The 23,522-nt window shown below is 36.7% G+C and overlaps 1 protein-coding gene across 2 annotated transcripts in view; it reads left to right on the top strand.

Moving 5' to 3' along the window:
• The window catches only part of FYB1 (FYN binding protein 1), a 44,445-nt gene extending 20,923 nt beyond the window's left edge, over positions 1–23,522 (top strand). Inside the window, exons 5-19 of one of the 2 annotated variants that reach the window (XM_063180088.1) lie at positions 1,035–1,054; positions 1,859–1,905; positions 3,255–3,372; positions 5,610–5,766; positions 8,626–8,770; positions 11,037–11,065; positions 12,234–12,303; positions 12,817–12,957; positions 13,631–13,662; positions 14,686–14,752; positions 16,055–16,166; positions 16,469–16,631; positions 19,690–19,723; positions 20,862–20,893; positions 21,009–23,522. In XM_063180088.1, coding sequence (XP_063036158.1) covers positions 1,035–1,054; positions 1,859–1,905; positions 3,255–3,372; positions 5,610–5,766; positions 8,626–8,770; positions 11,037–11,065; positions 12,234–12,303; positions 12,817–12,957; positions 13,631–13,662; positions 14,686–14,752; positions 16,055–16,166; positions 16,469–16,631; positions 19,690–19,723; positions 20,862–20,893; positions 21,009–21,049 — 1,208 coding nt within the window. In that variant the 3' untranslated portion in view covers positions 21,050–23,522. The remainder of the gene's footprint in view (positions 1–1,034; positions 1,055–1,858; positions 1,906–3,254; positions 3,373–5,609; positions 5,767–8,625; positions 8,771–11,036; positions 11,066–12,233; positions 12,304–12,816; positions 12,958–13,630; positions 13,663–14,685; positions 14,753–16,054; positions 16,167–16,468; positions 16,632–19,689; positions 19,724–20,861; positions 20,894–21,008) is intronic. The other variant, XM_063180089.1, reaches the window with a different exon arrangement.

Raw genomic sequence — 23,522 nt, 5'->3', positions numbered from 1 at the left:
ACTGGTTCTGCCACTTTATGGAGATGGTTGTCTCATAACACTAATGGATCTACTGTTCTGTGATTAATATGATAGACTCTCAGAAACTGTGCTAAATTTCTTTCTTCCCACCCCCTTATCCTCTTTTTCTATTTTTTCTTCTTTTTATCTTTCTTTTTGTTTTTGTTTGGTTAGAAATATACTGGAACTATAAATCACCAGATCTTCAAACCTGACCGAAAATGAATGCTGCTCTTTTAGAGTTGTGTGGTCTAGTGAAGGAGGCACTGTTCTATACTTGATTTAAATAAATAAATAAATAAATAAAGATGGGTTGACTGTGCTTTTACTGTCACTTTGTGGGTCTGAGAGTATGAGAGGCAGTGAGTTGTACCAGGGGCAGCAGACAAGCAGATTGTGACACAAAGAATGCCCATCTGCCTTCTGACCCCTGCTTGGTGGCACTTGGGCTGTGCCAGGCACGCTGTGCATCATTTTGTGTGTTGGCTATCCAGACTCACAGCACTGCAGGCCGTGCAGCTGGAGCACAGCTTTCCTTACCTACCTGCCTGCAGAGTAAGGAGGAATCAGGAGATTCACAGAATATCTTTTCCTGCTGCCCAGAGCAGAGGCTGGATTAGGAAAAGAGCTTTTGCCATACTTGTTCAGCTGTTGGGCTGGTGCAAGCAATTTCTTTGAGGTCTCTTTGGATTTATTAGGTTTTTGACAATCATAAAAGTAGTGATTTTGTAAAAAAATAACATAGGTAAATTCACTAACATAGTTAAAGATTTTTTAAAACAAATTTTCCACTTTTAAAATACATGTGAAGTATGCTGTTTGTAAATATTTTTAGTTTGCAATGTTCTATGAAAGCAATCTAGAAAAACTGAATTTTGCATTCATACCTTCATCTAAAAACAAGATCTTGCAAAATAAAAGATTCTAGTTAATATCACTGACGTTATAGGCAGTTTAAACTAGTTAATGCTAGAATGAATTGTTTTCTGCACAAGAAAAAAAATAAATATCCTTGTTTTATTTTGTTCCTTTAGGTCATGGAAATACACAGAGGGTAAGTACTATCCAGCAACATAAACCTATCTTTTTAGCAAAAACTTAAAAGTTTAGTGAAACCTCTTCAACACATTAGACAATTACTTGCAGATTTAATCCAGTATATCCACAGTAAGCTGTAGAAGCAATTATTTGGTGTGAAGGATAGAAATAGAATCAGAGAGAAGCAGAGTAAACTGGAACAAGTTATCAAAGCTGGCTAGACACCAAAAATTGATTAAAAGAAAAGAAAATGGAAAACTACATCTTCTATTATCATTGACCTTTCATTTCACTGGAATTTTCCAGAAATAATAGAAAGAATGGTCCTGGTCCATTCTGATAATAGAATATTTCAGTTAATATTTCAGCTAATCACATATTTTATCATGTATATATATACCTGGCTATATAAGGACTAAGACAATCTCTTAGAACTTAATCTGAATACCATGTAGATCCTTAGCATTCCAGTTTAAAAAGGGCTAACCCTGACACCTTCATCATGGAAGTCCAGTCATCAGCAATGATAAAGACTTTACAGGACACACTTTGCAATTAAAACATCCACTTCGGATTAAGCAATCTGCCTGGGTGGTTTTAACAATCCAAGACTTGATAGGTATGATGTTGTAAAAAATAGCAGAAATAAAAGAATAGTGTGTTTAAATAATGGAGTAACTTGTTTGGGGAAGCATAAAGGTATTTGCATTTTGCTATAAATGATTCTTACATAGTTTGTCTGAAGCTTATATAGCAGAGCAAGTTTCTTCATGTCTATTTGACTGTACCTAGACCATTGAAAATTGATTCTTTTTTATAGGGTCAAGAAAGTGATGGAGAGATGTATGAAGACATTAATGACATCAGGTCGTAATTCTAAACTTCATGACCTATTGTACCTTTATTACTATCTTTTCTAATAGGTGTATTTCATCTGAAATAAAAGAGCCATTCTGCTGCAGGCCCTGTCTTCATTCATTTCCCCTGGAGAAAGTCTGTCTCTTCACAGGCTCTTTCCCTGTTAGGCCTGCCATGCTCTGGCATGGCAGAACTCCTGCAATTAAATAATGCAGTCACTGTGATCAAGGTAACAGAACTCTGATTTCTGATCTAAGGAGTATGTCTGAACCACTGGTTGGAATTACAGCCTAGGAGGAAAAATAAGCTCAGCCCCAAGGTTTATGGTCCCAGACAGGTCTTTTGCAGTGGGGTTTTTTTAATTGCTTTTCAGATAAATATTCTTAGAACTCTTATGAGAGGCTGGATTGACAATTTTTGTTGCCTGAGTCAACTAGTATAGCAACAGAGCCAGAATACAAGCTCTGCTGATTCTTCTTCCATTTAGACCTTTCCTTTGATGACTCTCTCTACCCTGGTAATGTCTGAATCTATGGGATTTATGGTGTTACAATAGCCAAAGAAAAACTCTAATTCCCTCTGAATAAGTAATTTATGTAGAATATTTCAGATGTACAACAATTTTCAGCAAAAATTTATTGTTGAATCCCCTTTGATTTATAGCCCAAGTGATCCTCATTTCAGACGTTTTTTTAGCAATTTGAGCCTACCTGTCTAGCAAAAGTATTGGGGAAAAAAAGGGGGGAGTTTCACTCGAACAACTCCATAGGGTTTCTAAAACAGGTCTTCCAGCCAAATGGCAGAGCTGGAGATGTAGGCCTAATTCCATCCCAAGTTCCCAAACCCCAGTACCTTCCAGTACACAAGGCACAGCAGGTAGTGTACCCTGGTGTGATAAAATGAGTGCAGAAGACTGACTCATTGTGTAGACTGCTGGAATAGGCTGCAATCAGTTTTAAAAACATAGTCCTGTGGCATCTCAGGCTTCAGTTCAGCCTGCATCAACCACTGGTGGCCTGAGTAAATATTTAAGAGCTGCATCCAGTACAACACCTAGACTGCTGCCAGTTCACAAGCATGCTCAACAAAACTATCTCAGAGACATCTGGACACACACATGTGGAGGCAGATAACCTTGTCTAGTGTGTTGCCCTCATGAGGGCAGACACTGTAACTTACAAATGTAGTAAAGGGCTACTTACTCTATCTGCTGCAGCGGCGTTATGGTTTAGAATCTGTAGATTTGATTTCACTTGGGGAAGTCTTTTTGCGTCACCAGCAGTTCTTTGCCAGCCTTGGGTAAGGTAGCTCCAAGGAAGATTTTCTTCACACATTCTGTCCTGGCAATGCTCTTTCAGATCATCAAGGGGAAAAGAGAAGAACTGGGACAAAGAAGATAAGAGAAGAATGGACCAGGAGAAGAAAGAACAAAAGGAAAAAGAAAAGAAAGAGCATGAACTGAGGAAAAAGTTCAAAGTAAGCTTTTTATTTGGTAATGTGGACGAAGGTATGCAAGCAGCATTGTTTAGCATTGTAGAGTTCATTATAGACTTTTCACCTGGCTACGAAACTATTTGTTATGGTGGGTAGTTCAAACACCTGCATAAATTCTGAAAAAGGGTTTAAGCTACCTTTTTTGTTTGGCATATGTTTGAATGCAAGCTCTGCACTGATGGATGGCAAAGACTGTTTGCTTACAATTTTCGTTAAATTACTTCCTCACCTTTTTTCTATGTAAGAAAGCCTTAAAATCATCTGTTTTCACTTTTCTGTTTCTAATAATTTATTATTAGAATTTCTTATTTCTAATTTCATTGGAATAGCATCAAAAGCACTTAATAAAAGTTAGAATTGAATCCCATACACATAGTGTTATTTGCTTCACTGTAGTCAGATACAGAAGTATTTAACCCTTTAAAGATTTCAAAATTGTATTGCAACACATTACCTTTGCCTTGGTAGAAAGGGACTTACAGTAAATTCCAGCCTAAATGAGGAGGAGGAAAATCAGACTTCTATAGGAGAGCTACAGTCATTCTCTGGGGCTAAATTGATGAGACAATTCTTTCTGTTTTAAATCACTTTTGCATAGCTGGTGGTCAGCACGCTCTCACAGTTTACAAGTCTGCCAGTCAGTTTTTCTTAACTAATGCCCATTCACAATTCTCCTTTCTGCTACTTTCAGTGTCACTGTACACAGTGTGCAGCTTTGTTTTTCTTCCTGTTATGCTCAGTACACATAAAGCCATGGTGGTTCACATCATGGCCTGCTGTGGAGGGCCTGGAGCTCTGTAGAGAGCAAATATTAAAGGTACACAGAGTAATAATAATGAGTTAGCTGGTGTTTATTGGGTACCAAGTCTATTTTTTAGACCAGTCACAAGAAGTGTAGGCATTAGTGCACAGAAAGCTTTTAGCTGGTACTCCTGCAACCATTAAGGTATTTTATTATTCTTAAACAAATATATTTTAACGCACATTTTCTTTCCCATTTATTGGCCACTTATACAGGATAGATATTCCAGAGTTAGTCTATAATTGACAAGAGCACTATGCCTCTAAAATACATATCTTAAAGTCACGAATACAAAATCATAAAACAGCTTTTTCATAACATAATGTAAAGACCTCACAAAGTGAATCCTGGACATCAGTAAACACCTCTTGTGAGTACTTGCAAGATCATTTATAGAGTAGAATAGTAAACACAAAGCATTATGTGGCAGATTCATTAGCATTAATTTTAATGAATATTTACTCATACAACTTGTGTTAGGAATAGTGCGGCTAGCAGGATCAGGGATTGTCTGATGGTCCCCTGTACTTAGCACTGGTGAGGCTGCACCTCGAATCCCATGTCCAGTTTTGGCCCCTTACTCCAGAAAGACACTGAGATGCTGGAATGAGTCCAGAGAGGGGCAACAGAGCTTCCAGGGTCTGGAGCACGAGCTCTGTGAGGAGCAGCTGAGGGAGCTGGGCGTGTTTAGGCTGGAGAAAAGGAGGCTCACGGGGGGCTTCTCACTCTCTACAACTGCCTGACAGGGAGTTGCAGCCAGGTGGGCATCGGTGTCTTCTCCCAAGTAACAAGGGATAGGAAAAGAGGAAATGGCCTCAAGTTGTTACAGGGAATGTTTAGTTTAAATATTAGGAAAAATTTCTTCATGAAAAGGGTTGCAAAGGATTGGAAGAGGTGCCCAGTGAAGTGGTAGAATCACTCTCCGTAGAGGGATTTAGAACATCTGTAGATGTGGTGCTTATGGACCTGGTTTAGTTGAACTTGGCAGTGTTAGGTTAATGGTAGAGCTCAGTGACCTCAGAGGTCTTTTCCAACCTAAAAGATTGTATGATTCTATCAGTAGTTCTGTTGGAAATAAATGGAGACACTCATTGGAATTCAATGCATCTGTTTTGTGAACTCATAAAAGGTGTCATAGGTTAATTTGTTGATTTTAATCTTAGTATTTCTGTGATTTTGCCAGTGAGTTCTTCAATTGCTCTATTGCCATGCTTCTCCCCTCTCCTTTAATCTCTGATTTTTAATTTTAACTATGTAATTCAAGCAGGAGGAAGCCCTTCTGTTTATTTGGCAGCAGTATTTTAAATGTCGATGTAACAAATAACCATCATTATCATTATTTTTTACTACTTTTTCTGAATGTCTGGGAAAGAACTCAGTTTTTCCCCACCTGTAATACCTTCTGTTTCTTCTTCAGTTAACAGGACCCATTGAAGTCCTTCATCAGGCACGAGCTTGCGTTGACCACAAGGGAGGGAGGAATGAACTGACTGTCAAACAGGGGGACAAGATTGAAATCATTCGCCTCACAGACAACCCAGAAGGAAAGTGGCTGGGCAGGATTAAAGGATGCTGTGAGTTCTCTTTCTTCACTGTGCTCCTGAATATTTTCACTACATGACAGCAAACATGTGAGCATTACACCAAGGACTAGCCCTACTAGTCCTAGGTGTAATGCTCACTGGCTAGTGACTCACTGACTAGTCACTGGCCACCAAAGTAAATAATTACCCCAAGTCACCCTTCCATCCTCAGCTAGTTCATATCAGGGAGTTATTGCACAACATAATGTAACACCTAGAGGCACTGGAATAAGTTAGGGTCAGTATGCTGGGACCTTCACTGACATACTGAGGGTGAATTCCCTGTCAGCAGCCTTCAAATAGCGTCAGAACTCTGCTCCCTGCAAGTAACAAGTGGTTTTTCATGTCTTTGTATTAAATTTTTAATTGTGGTTTTTCATGTCTTTGTATTAAACGTAACATGGGTGTTCTTAGAATAGAATTAGAGAATATAAGGACCTGTTTTAAGTATTTTTCTTGTTCCTATTCCTATGGAAAGTTTCTAACTGACTTCCAGGTTTTGTTTTCTCTGAAATCCTAAATGCTTCTCTTATTAAGGTGTAAGTACCATCAGTGGATCTTTGAGAATAAAGAGGTTGATGATCTGGCTCCTGGGTTATAAAAGGTTGATCCATAGAATCAAACAGAATTATTAAAAGCATTTGCTTGATCTTTAGGGGAACTAAAATGCCAATCAAATTAGTAAGACAGTTCACACATTGAGAAGAGTTCTACAAAATTGTAGAATTGTGGATAATAACAGCTGAGCAGCTTGTAGTGATAGATATATACAGTATAGTATATAGTATATATACTGTCTGTATATACTGATATATACAGTGTACACAGACAGTAAGGAACTGAGAGTCTTTCATACAAAGAGAATCTGAGAGACCTGGGCCTGCTGAAAGGAAAATTAAGGGGTATCTTATAATTGTTCATAAATACCTGGTGGGAGGATGTAAAGAAAATGGAGCCAGGTTCTTTCCAGTTACCTAGTGACTTTGCAAGAGGCAGGCACATACTGAAACACAAGGGTTCTGTGTGAACAGCAGGAAACACTTTTTTTACTGTGGGAGTGACCAAGCAAGGGAAAATATTGCTCAGAGAGGTGGTGGAGTCTCCATCTGTGGAGATCTTCAAAACCTGACAGGACACAGTCCTTGCCAACTTGCTCCAATGGAGGATCATGTTTGTTTAGAGAGATTGGTCAAGATGATCTCAAGAGGCAAGCTCCAATAACAGCTTTTCCACCAAACCTTGAAGTTGTGAAAATAAGTCAATTACATTAATCATTTTGTACACTGTGGGTGAGGGTTGGGAGAAGAATATTTTCTAGTGCATGTGCAATCCATTATTTAATTTACTTTTCATTAATTAATTCTTGCATTAGCAAAACTTGAAGCTGTCCAAGGCTTCTCATTGAAAAGTTTCAATAATACAGACCAATTTTTTGCACCAATGCTTCAGCCTTCCATGTTCACAGGCCAGGTCTTGTTTGGTGAAGACCAAACAAAAGAAGAAAATCAGTTCTTATCATTTAAGTAAGATGAAAGATCAATGCCTTCCTCTGTGAGAGGAAACACACTTAAAACTGTGTTCACTTGTGTTCTCCTTCACTCAGAAGAAGGAGAGTGGGGAATTTTCCATCTTCAAAAAAAATGCAGGAGCATTTTTTACCTTGGGGAAATCAATTTGTGCACTCTTCTGCACAGGCACTATACCTGTCAAAAAATAGCCTCAGGAGAGACAGAGATCCTCGTGTCAGGTCAACTGCTCTGGTCAATTCAGCTACAGTGCATCTGCCAACCTGAAGAAAAATCAATGTACATGGTCCTCCTAATGACCTGTCAGGACGTTGATGCCATGGACTGCCCTAAAATATGCCACAGGGCTGCAGTGGTGTTACAAATGGATGTGGGGGTTTAGATAAATCCTTGCCTTTTGCCCAGGCCTCTGACACTCGGCAGTAACTTTACTGAGGTGGCCAGCACCCCAAAACCCACCCTCAAATGGCTCTATTATAGAATGGCTTATTTATTTAATAGACACAAAGCTAACAGACATAATAATTAAACCAAACTAACACTACACAGGAATAAGGACAAAAAAAGACTTCTAGTAGGTAAATACAGCATGAGGTTAAAGGTACCTATTAATGTTACGGCTAGTGAAGAAATAATATAATTTAGGATTCAATGTATCTTACTATCCCATTGTTGGTGGGGCGCACATGGAGATCCTTTCCTTTGATCCCCAGGGAAGTAACCATGTGTCCAGACTCCGGGAAAAGGTCTCCCACACTTTCAGGGTGTGTGTAGAGGGCTTCTGCCTCTGCGATAACTCATGTGTGTCTTTTATAGTTTGTAGAACAGGGTTTCTTAGTCAAGAATATTTCTATTATCTCTTCCCACATCAAATCTTCAGACTAAGATGTTGATTCTTAGCTGAGGCCTGATCCCTTTTGGTGCCAGATGCCCCCTTGCTGAGCCCTTCAGGCCAGGTCATCTCTCTTCATGCACCAGCTCTCTGTGGTGGTCAGGGCGGGTAGATGTCCTGCCACAAGTGGTCCCAAAGCCAGCTGAGAAAAGGAGTCTGCCCCATGATTCCTGCACAGAAAATTCTCCTGCTGTAGCTGAGAAACAAGTAAGTGAACTGAACATCAGCTGAAGAGGGCTCAACATAGGCATCTGAGATAGATCTGATATTTTGATATTTGTATTTGTGTTGATAGATGAGGCTGCTTGGAATGAGACATTTCTTTCAAAGTTTTCAAAAATTGTACAAAACAATTCAGGCACTGATTCTGAAGCTCTTGTTAAAATCATGCCTTTATCATGACCCTTAAACTGCATGTTTTCATTTATTTAGATGGATACATTAAAACAACCATGGTGGAGATTGATTATGATTCTTTAAAAAGAAAGCAAAAACCATCTACCAGAGCTGCTGTGAAACATACCGAGAGTGACCAAGAAACATATGATGATGTTGGAGAGCAGGACAGTACTAGCAGGTATGTATAAGGAATGCATGAAATGAGACAAGTGATTCACCTGGGTCAGCCTAGACAGGAGTTGTTTTCCAGCAAACCGAGCTCTTGACATAAAACAGCCACTTATATAAGAAGTGTGTAGCTATTATATGTAGCTATTCAGACAGAGTAGCTCATATGTGGTCAGAGAAGTTTAAATGAATTCTGGAGTCCAGCATCTGTAAGCACCCATAATTAGGAGGACCCCATTGTTGAAATAGGAGCTACTTCATGGAAATCCAAAGGAGAAAAAAGTGCAAGCCATAGAGGATTACAAATCATCTGCAGGAAGTTAATTCTCTTCCCTCCCTCTCTTTACTTGCTCTGTCTTTTTGGACTCACATGCTCCCTTTTCTAAGATGCAAGACTAAAAGCAATGGGAGCACTCACTGCACCAGGGAACTCCTGATCACCCTCGTTGCCCTCATGAGCCTTAGCACATCTTTAACTCTTACTACCTCTTTCGTTTTGATGAGAAGGGACTTCTGAAATCCTGTCTAGGGTAACCCTTCAGAAGAGAGTGCAGCTTGTGAATTTAACCCTGAAAACAAGGCCTCTCAAATTGCATGAGATGGGCATAAGCTATACTTTTTTTTTTTTACTTCATTGGAAGCTTCTTCTCTATGGAACAGTCTCCATGCATTTGCAGTGCAATGCTACACTGCAGATTCTCTATTGCAATGTGTCATCTATTTCATGTCAAATAGATCTGCAGCTAGAGAGGTGTCATATCCAGCAGCAGAGCAGACTTGCTGGCAGGGAAATACCCTAGTGGTCTTGTCGCAAGACTCATTGCTATCACACAGCCTAGCATGACAGTGGTAATTATGTTGCCAGACCTCACAGGAAATTTTGCTGCTTACATGTGATTTAACAACCTATTCTCCATTAAATGTCCTGATGTGCAGAAACAGAGCCTTGGATTCAGATAAGAGATTTGCACATGGCTGTAAAGATTTCAATATGTAGGACAACCGTCTTGAAGCACTCAGCCATTACACCTGCTCTTACTGCTTCCCATGAGGCTCCTTAGCTTAGGGGCCTGCCTGGAATAAAAGGACTGCAGCTGGCTGGCATAGAATATCCCCATGAGCTCCAGCAGCAGCACGTGGAAAAGTCTTCCCTGCCTTCAGGCTGGCATTTTTCATGCAACCAGTGCAGCTTTGTGTGTGATGTTTTTCCAGGTTGCTCGGTATCAGTTTTCCTCCCAGCACATTGGTCTCATAGCATCATGACCTAGCCATGAAAGCCATGTTAGCTGTTCTAGGTTTCAGGTAATCTCAGCATTAGTTACTTCATTGCAGAGGTATCCTTGGCCACTCCTTTTCAATAGGGCAAGCATTACAATTAGTCACCTCAATGCAAGGAATTTAGAAAATGCATTGCATTCAAAAGCAAACAATTGCACTGTTTGCTTACTAAAATAACAGTGTATTCCAAGGAGCTTCAAAGGATTAATGATTGGCTTAGATTCATTAAATCCTTTAAGCTGTATTTTGACATTTTTTTCTTCTCCAGTGATTAATAGCACTCTCAGTTCAGTTCATGAGCAAGATATATATGACATATATCAATATGTTTTGAAACCACTGGAAGAATGCCGTTCCAAAAAAAAGCTCTTAACCAAATAATATTATCTCATTATCAGTAGTATTGCTAATATTCCAAAATTAATAAATGACTAGGGGTGTTGTATTTCAGTATTTCTTGGCACAAGAGTTTGACAAGTACCTTGTTTTGATGTATAATTTTAGGTAAGGTTTTGACCGGGAGATAATCTCAGCTACTATGAACCTCTCAGGCGTTTTTCAACTACTGTTAGAATGTTGGGCTAATACGGACTCCTTCCACATTGTTAGAAACATACACTTATACCCAGTGAAAGCTAGTTGAGCAATAAATTAACTTGTTTACCATTTCATTTCAAGAAGATCACCTCATAAGAAATTAATCTAAAGGGTCTGGATCTGCTCTGTAGTGCTTAGTCAGATTATATTTTTATTCCCATCAGGTCTGACTACATGATCTCCTGAGATCTCCTCCAACACACATTATCATATGATTGAAAGGCATATTTCGTACTTTAATTTTAAGATATCAACAGAAATATAAAATACATTCTAAATATTTTTTGCCAAGGCCAAAATCTTTAGAATTAATAATTGAAGAAGTGATGGGTGATCATGGTGTTTTTTTTTTCTGAAGGATGACTGCTTTTCTCTAAAATGTCTTTTGTTTGCTTTTCCAGTCAAAGTGGTGACCAAGGTGGAGGTGGAAGTAAGTTCTACTTACATGTTTGGGGGGAGTTTTTTTCTGTGTATTTCTTACCCTCATATTCTGACTTCTGCAGCTTCCACATAATGCAGTAATTATCCATAAGCAAGTTAAATGTCAGCTAACAGGCAACAAACTAGGAAGGATAGTGACCAACTAAACTTCCCTGCCACCTATGGGAACTTGAGTGAGACAGAATGTTTGTCTCCAGATACTGTGAATCACCAGCATACCAGATGATCAAACTTTAACTTTTTACTTGTGTGTGAAGGCAAATCATCCCACAAAACAGCACAGATGTAACTGGAGAAATATTAACATGAGGAAGAGGTTTTGTACAGGAGAAATCCAGTTCTGAAATAGCCAGCACTATTATAAATTAAAGCTTCATTTTGCTGACAGATTAAAGGGAGCTTCAATTGCAGCAGCACACCGGAGGCCCAACTGCAGCAGCTTCACGCTGTCAAGCTGACACATTCAAACCCACTTTTCCCTTTGTTAGCATATATATTTATGTAGCATTCTCTGTTAATCACAAGAGCACAGCTCATCTTCTCAGCTTCATGTTTAGATACTGGTCATGGCAGAAGCATCCCCTGGCAAGTCTGCTGAAGGAAGCATCTGCCAGCCAAGTACAGATTTCAGTGCCTACTCTGACCAGTGCCTAGAATTGTACATGCAAACCAAGGTAACCCTCCACCGAAGGAGGTGGGGCACAAAGGTCAAAACTGAGACCAAAATGGGGAGTTTACATTGCTCTAGTCTCTGACTTCTTTGGATGAAAACAAGATGTCAGCTGCTGAGAGTGTTAGTCCAACATGTTCGATCATCACTTGTGTCACACATGAAAACTTAAAACTCATCATAAGGTCTGGGCCAAAATCAGCCATTTAGAATTTCATTGACTACAGTGTAGAAGCATTTGTTTTCAGTATGCATGCTCTTGTGATTGGCAGTGCCACATTTAAATGCTGCAGATGGCATTCTAAATTGGAATAAGTCTAAATTTCTGTATCAATAAAGGGTCTGGGCCAGTTTACAGAAAGATTCAATTTTCAATGATATTGTTTAAACTGCACACACATCTGATTCAGTAAAGAAGCCTATAATGAATACCTTATTCAGCAACATGAAAAATAATCGCATTAACTCACTATTTGATCTGTTAAAGACATGTTCTCATCTCCTCCTTCTGATCAAGACATTTATGATGGAATTGATGATGAAGATGCTATAGCTAGGTATGTTTTTATATATTTTAAATAATTTGCTTCTTTGACAGAATGTTTTCAGTTTTTAGTGGTTTTGAATCAAGCATAACAATTAGCATGTATTAGGATGATCAGCAAGTCGGTATACATCAAAATGGATACGTGAAGCTAGAGAAAATGGTTCTTCAGTCTTTTGAAGAAGTAATTTTGATATGTCAGCAAAAGCAGTTTGCAATCATGAAAATCTCCCAATTTCCAGCTAGACAGAATAGGTCTGAAATCAGAATAACAGACTAAAATCCTAGGTTGCTGAGTAACAACATGAAAACAGTAAGCCACTAGATTAATATCTATACTACAAATATATCTCAGTAGCTACAAGTGGCCTAACATAAATATTTCCAGTTTAGCATGTTAGCATTTGGGTAAGTAGCTTCGCTTCAGGAATTAAAGATAATTATGTGCATCAATGGAGAATTTTACTGGGCCTTTTGAGAAGAACATTACATTTTACATTGTGATAATCACATGCATACTCCAAAGGTCTGTATCACAGGATGAAGATAAGAATGATATCTGGCCCTGGGGAATCTTGAAGAGACTAAAGGTCAAAGATGGCAAAAAGAAAAGTGTACGAGAAAAAACAGCCAAAGTCAATGAGGCAGAAGAAAATGAAAATTTGTTGTAAGAGTCTGCCAGGAAATCAAAGTGCACATTAACTAATTCTAATAAAGCATTGATCACATGCTACTAACATGTCCTCACAGCAGCCTAATGAATCATGCATCAAATTGCAGCTCAGGATGATACTTTTCTGCAAAAACACAGAGCTTTCTTTTCACCTGCATAATTATTCTCTTAACAAGCTGTATTTGTTGCAAAAGTCTGGTAATCGAAATATGCTGAATTCTTTTTTTTTGGTGAAAAGCACCAGAATAATCTGTCATCTTTGTGCCACCGTTCATGTAAATTTGCTGCATACTGAGTTAAAATTTACTTTTCTCAACAGTACAATGCAGCTGAGATGAATTGCTAAATCTAGACCCAGTTATCAAAATTGTAGGAATAATATGTCAAACAGAAAAATGCAAAGATTGTCTTCTATCCATCTTACCTAGAGAATAAATCAGCAGGTGGTGTTTCTGCCACATTCTTCATTCATTTGGTTCTGAACCAGTTTACTTTAAATCAGTGATAAAAATTTATTTAGTCCCTAAGTATTGCTGGTGTTAGTGGCACTTCAAAATGTCTGGGTATTACTTTAAACCCTTCTGTTGCAAGTTTTTAAAATTATTTAGGTTACAAAAAGGCTATTAATGTGATATAGATACTTAATGAGCTTTTTTTCCGCCCCCAGCACCCCTTCTTCAACAAAGCAGTCTGGAAAAGGTAATTAATAGTCTATTGTTCAGTCTCCATATTGATTCCTGATTCTTTTTCTGTATACATTGCTCTGTATCGTGCTAGTCACAAAAATACATGCAAGGAAGGAAACAGGACTTCCTATTGCTTGCCCAGTTCCAGTAAACAAATTTCAAATATTTTGTCTGATCCAGCTGCAGACAAGGAGATACATATACATGGCAAGCTCCCTGGTAAAAAATTTAATGTATTTAATGTGACTTTTCTACCTGAGATTTGCACTAGTCCATTTTATTTGGCATTAAATAGGAACAGATACACCTGGAAATAAACACTCAGTGAAAGACCTCAAAATTTAGGAGAAATTATTTGTTCTATTTTTATCAATTGCAGTGCCTCTGTAAAAGAGCATAGAAGCATCAACTCAGTCATGGAATAAAAAGGAAGTTCTTCAAATTTTTGAGTCTGCTTCCAGAACTGAGTTCTAAACTTCTATATCCTGATGATTTCTCTAGCCATTGGTTTGATGAGTCAAACAATTGCTTTCCCTCTATAGACATGCTGAACATGATTGAAAAAGTATTCCTGGGCTAAGAATTCTCTTCACTGCTTTGGCATTGCAAGACGGCCTAAAAACTAACATACCCATGATTCATATCCACTTCTAAGCAATGTTGCATTGACCAGAGTGCTATAGAAGTTATTGAATGTGCATTAAAATCAAACTCAGAAAATATATTTTAGTGCAATACAGTGGGAATTTGATTAATTAAAATGAAAATTAAAGGCTATATCATGTGCCAAAACTTGCTTTAGTTTCAGAAGATTCTAATTTCAGTGAATATCTGTTATGAATAAAGAATCTTAATCTGAAAAGGTTGGGTAGTGTTGCACAGGTTGTACAAAACAGAACCCAGAGTTACCATAGACTGTAAATGGCTACAGTACTTGCCATAATTTCTTATCAATTTCACTACATTGTAACACAATGTATTCACTTCTCATTTTTCACATAATAATGTTCCATTCTTTTGAACACTATTGTTTCAGATTATGGAGACAATGTTTATGATGATGTAGATTCTTCAGACTTCCCTGCTCCGCCACCCGAATCCAGGCAAGTGAAAATATTACTTCCCTGATTAGAAATCTAATACACAGAGAGACATTTTTAAAGTATATACTACAGGCAGAGTGCTAATATCTGCTTTATTTGGTGTTGTCAGGTTTTCTAGTTCTCATAAACCTACTGCTGACAATGGCAGTTAAACGCTCTTTCTTTCGTTACAGTTTGAAATAATAATTAGACTATAGAATAAGTAAGCATGTTTTGCATGTCAACATAGTCAGTCCCTCATGGAAAAGAGGTAGAAAATGATGCATGGGCTAAAGGAACTTAATTTTAGATTGTAGTTCTTTTTCTATCAGAATCTGGGGACTGTTAGGATAGATACTTTATCTCAGCTGCTGCAGTATTTTAAGAGAAAAGGACCCATACTTTAAACTCCTGTTTAAAGTATGAAACATATTTGGAGATGTAAGTTCAGCTTGAAAAACTTTTATCCTGAACCAGAAAATTTTGGTCATCTCTGGAGCACAGTGCTATGGGCACAGTTGCATCTGTGAGGATGACTGTGACATGGCACATCCTGTTGTCTCTTACTCCACTCAGGCGGAGTGACAGTGCACTACAATAATGTAGTCTGGGGATACAAAAAGAGAGAGATCTCTTTGGACTGTGTATCCAAAGGAAAATATGTGGTCATTCTAAGCTAAATCTAGGGCAGGTCACACATATACACTCATCCTCAATGAAACTGTCATCCTGCCGAGATCAGCAAGGATCAAAAAGTAGAGTCAGACTTTACATTCCCAGGTGCATCATCAGAAAGGGCAGTTAGGGCATGAAACCCTTCCACGGTCTTTGGCAAAAGTCAGTGCTATCAGGGGTGTGCGAAAAAACAACAGAACTTGAAACAGACCATGTCATGCAGATTCCCTGGTGTGGCAAAGTCTGCAGGCACATAGGGCTAGCACACACAAAGCTAAGATGTTCCAGCTGCCTCTGCAGCTGGAGTGTGATATGTCATTCAGCTTATTGCCCTAAGGTGCACAGTCTTCACAAAAACTGCTCCTTACTGAGAGACTCTAAAGGATCCTAGGAGATGGATCTTAAAATTCTTTTTTGATATTCACTTATGTGATAGCTGTACAAATATCAGAGAGAAGTAGGAAAGACAGCCCCAATTCTTTTACTTCTTTTGAAGTCAAGTCTGTATTGTATTCTCACTATTAGTTTTTCGGAGCAACAAAAACGTGATAAAGACACATGAAGGCAAATGCATTTTCATCAAAATTATCAGAAAGCATGCCAATGCCTCTGATGTGTTTCTAATTTTGTTTTATCTGTAACCTCTAGCTTTAGTTCATCAAAATCAGGAAGCTTTGGAAAACCTAAGTCAGATGAAAAAGATGCACAAAAGCTCAAGAAGATGGAAAAAGAAGAGAAAGAGTTCAGAAAAAAGTTCAAAGTAAGTTTTGTTCAAAGTGTTTTCTTTATATGAAATATAAAAACAAAGTATCTGTATAGTGTCTTCTATTTTGTTCCCCATAACTTGCTTTTGAAAGGGAAAGTATTACTACATGTATAAATAATCTCTAAGTCTAAATGGCAAGTATGGGCACATACACATATTGTAGCATATACAAATATTTGTTAATTTCCAAAACTTTCGTAATGAATTTTATTTATTACTAAATAAATATTAATGGGAATATTAATGGAAAAGCACTAATTTAACCATGTTTTGGGGATGTTTTTTCTCCTTTTCAGTTTGATGGTGAAATAAAAGTTCTTTACTCTACAACCACCATCCAGGATTTGTCACAGAAAAGACGGGGACATAAAGATTTGCAAATTAAACCAGGGGAATCTCTTGACATTATTGAAAGTACAGATGATACCAAGGTCCTCTGCAGGAATGAAGAAGGAAAATGTAAGTTTTGTTTAAAAACTGTTGTACATATCAAATGGTCAGAGTGATTGAGTAGGATGTGTAAAAACTCTCTTCCCTGGTTTACTGAGGTTTACCTTGCCTGGTGGTTGACAAGAGGCAGATTGTTGTTATTTTATTACTGTATTTTAACACTGGCTTGACTTAAAAAAATCCAAACCACTTTCATGGACAATATATAGTGAGTATTAGAAAAAAAGGACCGTTTTTTGTGGTAAAGTTTTCCTTTGCAGCTAGATCAGCAGATGTTTTTCTTGCTTCTATCTCTCCCCTTATGCCAAAAGGAGGGAAGCTATGATAGCCCACTGAGTCCAGTAAAAGTTAAATCCTTGCTGCACCTCTGGATAGCACTCACCCATTGATTACAGCCAAGAGAAAATCAATAACAATATTCTTACTTTGAAAGAGATGCAGTTTAATCTTTTCAACAGGCTGGGGGGAACGTTGCTTTGGAGTCTTCCCCCCAGCTCCCAGCTAATCCAAGGCATATGTCCTTGCTGGCATGTCTGCTTGTTCTGGGAGCTGCACGAGGCCTTTCAGTGTTTCTTTGAAATCCTTGGCCAGGGTTTGCGCTGGCAGAAATTTTTGAATTTTTGGAGAAGTCCGAAACCATCTCCTGATGGTTTCAATTTCTTAATGACCTTCTGTTACAACACTTTCCAAATCTGCTAGTGAAAATTCACTTTGTTCTGGAACAGCCTGCTTTCAAAGTAGCAGCATCCTCCTGCTCACCTTTCGTTTTATCTCTGACCTATGCAGAAGACAGTCCAGTGCTATAAACCTCTGAAGAGGATTCAGCCACCTTCCTTTTATTTTTTCCCTCCTGTACTCAACTGTTACAGTCTGGAGTACAGCCTTCTTCCTGGCAGGCCTGCAGGGAGAGGAAGAATTTCTTGCATAACAACACATATGTTTTTCAAAATATGGATTGCACTGGTAGAACCACTTCCCAAAAAAAACAGCTTTCAAAGCCGCATTTTTTGAATCAAGCTAATAACAAAGTAGAAAGTAGTTCATGTTGGCTGTTTTCCTCTCATAGTCTTCAAAGCCTTTCAAATAATGACAGGAGCTACTGCTTTGCTATGCATAAAAGAGCAAAACAAATAAAAATATCCTCCCTGAAAACCTCTGAATAGATCCCAGTCAATTTACACATTAGTTAGCAAAGTTTGAATCCTACTTTAGTTAAGTGCATGACAGTTTTGTTTATTTGCTCTAGTTGTTCCAGTTCCTCATATCTTAAAGCTATGATTTTACCTTCTGAAGGCCAGGTAGACTGAAAATCCACAACTAAAGATGGTTTTGTTATTTTCTTGCACATGAATTCTTTGATTTAATCATTAACTTATGAAGCACTTCCATAGTTTCAAGCCAACAATTAAACAAAACCACAATTTATATTTCAGTGTGTTCTCACCTCTTTAAGCAAGGGCTGATGATCTTAGGAACATACTCTGCTATGGCTTATTTTAAATGTTATGAAATTATTTGAAATGTCAGAAGTGAAACAAGGAACTGATTTTCATCTACATCTCAAATTCCTTCTTGGTCTGAACTCACACATTTTGAAGTACACAAAAGCTTTCAATTCAGCTTTTTAGATTTTGCCTAATCATTAGGACATAAATAGACTTAAGTGGCCCAAAGTTTGATTTTTGACCTCTCTGAGCTCCCTTTACATTGTCAGTGAGCAGCTGGCACAATGTGTTACAGCTTTCAGTGCTCACTAAGTAATCAACATGGAGTGTGCTGACCTGCTGGCTTCTTCCTTATTTGAAAGCACCATAAAAAATAAATTATTTAGAAACTGAAACTTTGGACACGTAATTTAGATTAGTAAATCTGAAAGAGTGTGAGACCAGCAAAGCTTGTTTCTCCCACATATTTGAGGGCTAGTAATCATCAGAAGAACCTAGATAATGCTTTGCAGTGGTAGAAGCACTGTCACATGCACATGACTCCCGAGAACACTGTGTTTGTATGCCATGATTATGAGCAAAGAAACTTTACTTTCATGTATTTCACTTGAGAAAATTATATGAACAAACAGAGAACCTTAGATTAGCCAAATGATTTTGAATTATTTTCTGGAAACTTCAAGAGTCGTCAAAAATATTGGACTGTCCTATAAAGAATTTTGAAAAGACAATGACTTAAAAAAAAAATCAATTTCTATGTCTTTATTCCAGAAAATAAACACTGGGGAAAGACAACTGAGCTAAGATATCCTGAACAGACACTGCTAATGATTAAAAGAAGGAAATTTGCTTAGTAATTTTAAATACAAGAAGATCACATTTATTCTTTAGAACTCTCCTAATTTCATACCAGCTTATTAGTGTTTACCTACAAACATGTAATTACTGTTACAGCTCCCTCTTTTTTTGTATTCATTATACCAATTCAAAATTATTTCAGTAGATATCTTTCACCAAAGACAGGAAGTAATTTTTTTAGAGAAATTATATACATTAAAAGAGTATGTGTAATTTTATCTGATTTCATTAGTAATGCACCAGACTAATAGAATAGTAGTCAGTAGCTTTGCTAAGGTATTTCCATTATTATATCCATTATTGGTCTTATTAAAGTTACAGTTTAAATTTTAAACAGTTACACATAATGATATTTAATTGGAGTACACATCCTGAATTACATTTTTTTTCTTGTATGAAACTCTTAATATTACTGCAAGTATTATTATGTTGTTATTACTATACTGATTTTTGTGCTATATTTTTTGTTAATAACTGTTGTTTCACATCTCTCTCATGCAACCAAGAAACTGAAAGAGAAGATGAAAACCTAATCTTGCATACCCTCTATTACTATTTAAGTAGGCAAATAAGAATAAACAAAATATTTCACTTAGCAAAATCTTCATCAACTAGGTGCCCATTGTACATTGTTTTCCATCTATTATGTCTTTCTGTCTGAAGTATATAAAAGAGAGAAAAACTGCATTTCATTATTGCTAGCAACATAGGTAATAATGAGTATTTCAATTTAACTTAAATACATCTATATTTCATTTTTACAGATGGCTACGTTCTGAGAAGCAATTTAGTTCAGAAGTAAGTATAAAGTGATAGTTTTGAAAAATTTGTTGTAACACTTAATTTTGTTCTATATGGTCTAGTAAAAAAAGTGAAATGTAATTATTTTAGTCTGTCATTCTAAACTTGAAAGTTGAGTTATTTTTAAGGAGTTAGGGTTTGTCAAAAATTATTCACATCCATACATGCAGGAAATTTGCCAGAGCTTCATTCCTCATCACTTTACCATAAACTCTAGTTAAACCATAAAAAAATCACATAAATTAAGTATTATTGGTAGTAGACTCTATTACTGAACAGCAAGTTAATGTGGTTAGGTGAATTGATGCCTTTTTCAAATATTTAATTAAAATAGACCAAATTTTCTTCAGGTTTGTTTGTACTTCAGTCTTAGTGGGATAGAGATTTGGCTCAGTATTGCTCCAAGTCATTGCTTGGAGCTCAGCATTTTGGTTCCAATCCAAAACTCTTGTCAGACAAAGCCTCTCCATTTCCTTCAAGAGGCTTTTCATATTAGACCCTTAAATATCAAATCAGATGTCATTTTTAGAATTGCCACATTTAGAATTTAGAGGCATTTAACGCTCACACACATATTTGAATTATATGTATAAACAGTTTTGCTGTCTTCCATGGGTCTGTCCATGTATCCAAGTCACAAATTTGAAAATTCCTATTCATGCAGCATGTATTTTTAATAGATATTATCTAAATTCATTACCTAAAAAGTAGCACCTCCAAAACTATTATGTAATTTCTGAGTAAAGAAACAAAAATAGTTTTAAGGGCATAGTGATTGGGTTTTTTAGTTCAATTTTTCTGGTAACCATTTTTTAAAGAAGAATTAAGTATTTAATTTCTTTATGGAAATAACTCTATGAGCATATCTATGTAAAAATGCAATAAATAAAACCAACTTTTAATAAAGCAACCTTTCATGTTAGAAAGAAATGTATCAAAGTCTACTCTTCCCTGAAAATATTTTGACCTGACCATCTTGCTCACCATTGTTCTGTTACCACAAAGGTTGTATTAGCAAGTTAATTTTTTTATAGATTGCCTGCACCATACTGTATTTTTTAATACATTAATTTTAATACATTAATTTCTGATGTCTCAACTTTTAAATACACTATTTGTCTTTTTTAACTTACAGTGATGGAGAGATTTATGATGACATTGGTGACGGTATGTTGAACATTTGGAACAATACCTCATTTATATTCAATTACAATAAATAACTTTATCTTTGTGTTGAAGTACTACACAATATTAATAGTTTTGCATTTTATTTCCATTTCAGATTGCATCTATGATAATGACTCTGATGCTGCATTCTCTTGAAATAAAAACTTCATTGAAGATCAAACTCTAGTTTGGAATCCCACTTGTGAAAGCAAGAAGAATCACAAATGCTGATTGCAAGTTAATTGGTGTCTCTTTTAAATGCACAATTAACATTTTTTGGGATTTCAGTCTTTTGTCCTTCAATGCTTTTTATTCCCATTTATCGGAGCATTTAAAATTGAGGGAATATAAGCAAAAGCTAGAGTTATAATTTTTCACTTCCTTTCCACATTTCTTACAGTCCATGTAGAAATACATCTTTAATTATCCATTCCCAAAGAGGCCAGTTCACATCTGTGAAGGGTCTTGAGGACAACAGTCCCTGGCAGCAGGTTTTACTCTGGCTTTCACTTATTAAGCACCAAAGACAGCCACTGTGGGTAGAACAATATTCTGGAAAAAAAAATGGTGACAGACAACATTCTGTTGTGAAAAGAAGAAATCAAAAGTGGGCATCAGAGAAGACAATGCACACTGACCTGCCGTTCCAGCTGCTGTAGTGTTAGCTACACTTGTTAGCGTTCAAAAACACATAATCACGGAGAGATTATATGCGGTGCTTTTTATTAAGAGCTCTGGGAATCGGGGTATATTCAACCCAAACCTGACTCCGACCATACATCCGAAATGATCATGTTTTATACTCTATCGTTACATAACTTTCATGTTAAGTATTAAACTTATATTGTTCTATTGTATACATAAATTTAGCCCCTCTCTGAATTTCCAACATAGTTTCTCACTATTCTTCTTATGGTTATATAATAATTACATTTAATTACTAAACAATCATCACATCTAACAATTATATAATTTATCATACTGCTTACACAGGTGCAGTTGATCTGGGAAAGCACAAAGCCTAACATTTTAGATTCTATCTTTAACTTTTTCCAGGGTTTCACTATCACACTGACATATGCAGCCACGTTCCATTATTTCAAAAGTCTATTTTTCCATGTTGTACTAATGATAGAATATCATTCTCTAAGATTTATCTGAAGTCTACTTTAGAGTGTAGTGTTCTACTTTATGCTGCAGTGTTGCTCAAAATATATTCAGAACATTTAGGTTAAGATTTAATTTCTGTTTAGTTTGAAGATAAGTTGTCACTATAGTTGTATAGATATTATAAGCTATAAACTGATGATAAACAGTTTGGAAATTACTTCTAGATTAAATATGTAGGTATATTTATCACTCTATTTTGATAATGCCCTTTTTTTCAAAGTATTGTAGTTTACTACTAGATTTGGCTAAGAAAGAGTACAGAACTCAAGTATTTCCATGCTTATCCATTGTAGAAATAACTTTTATTCCTAAAGTTCATTTTTGATGCTGTTGTCTGAATGACCAAGTTGCAAATAAAAGCAAAGTCAACAGGTAACTCATAACGATAAATATCACTTTACCCTTATGTATCAGAAGTCACTGGAAATCAAAAGACATTTACAGCAAGCTCCCAATAAAGAGGGTGAGTGTGTGCAAAAAATAGAACATCCATTGCTTTTGCTGTAGTGCAAATTAATCAAAAACCTGTAATGACCAATGTGGCTGGATCAGTGGAAGCCGCTCCTTTTGATGAACGAGTCTTGTACAATGCTAAAGGGAAGTCAGGTACATTGCAACAGAGCCAGTTTAGTTTATAAACATAAAAAATGTCTCTGTTAAGTCAGTGACTTTTGGTCTCACCTTCAGTGAAGCTGAGATTCTGTCTTCTAAAAGTGTCTGTTATTGCTCCTTCAAAATACAGTAAATCTCAAAGGAGGCATAATGCAATGGGGATATTAAATATAAAATTAAGAGATACTGGCTATAAGCTATTTTGTACTGTATGTAAAATCACTGATAGTATACTGAAAAGCTATATGCAACTTGGCTTGCTATTTCTATTTGCTATTTCTCTTACCTATTTGCTATTCAACCAGCATCCAGGCATCAAATAACAATTTTATATGCAAACATCAGCTGCAGCACCCAAATATAAAACATGACCATGCATATTAAGTGCAATGAATATGTGTGACTATTTGACTGTCAATGCTAATGGATTATTTATTTTTCAGTGGCATTCAAGAGGCTGTCTGCATTAAATTAGTGATATGCCAGAGAACTGAGTGGGCATGCAGATACCTACACAACTACATAGTTCTTCCATGTTCTTAGTGTTAATTTGTATAGGCACTGCAATTCTGTATCAATAAGACTGACTAAATTGGTCATACGATACATTAAATAATGAAAAGAAATAAATATATTTATGGCTAAAACTCTATTCATTGCTTGTTCAAATCAAATATAATGTGATTGCTGCAGGGTGTTAAAATGAACTTTTAAAGTATTACTCATCGAAAAATTACTGGCATTGTATCTTTTAAATTTAGCAATGCTTTTTTGTATTTCTTCTGAATAAAAGTATTTCTTCTGAATAAAAGTATTTCTTCTGAATAAACATTTGCTTAACTAGAAA

This window comes from Melospiza melodia, chromosome Z (assembly GCF_035770615.1).
Source record: "Melospiza melodia melodia isolate bMelMel2 chromosome Z, bMelMel2.pri, whole genome shotgun sequence".
NCBI classification, from domain to species: Eukaryota; Metazoa; Chordata; class Aves; order Passeriformes; family Passerellidae; genus Melospiza; species Melospiza melodia.
The sequence above is the reverse complement of the archived record's forward strand: the minus strand, read 5'-3'. Positions and strand labels throughout refer to the sequence as shown.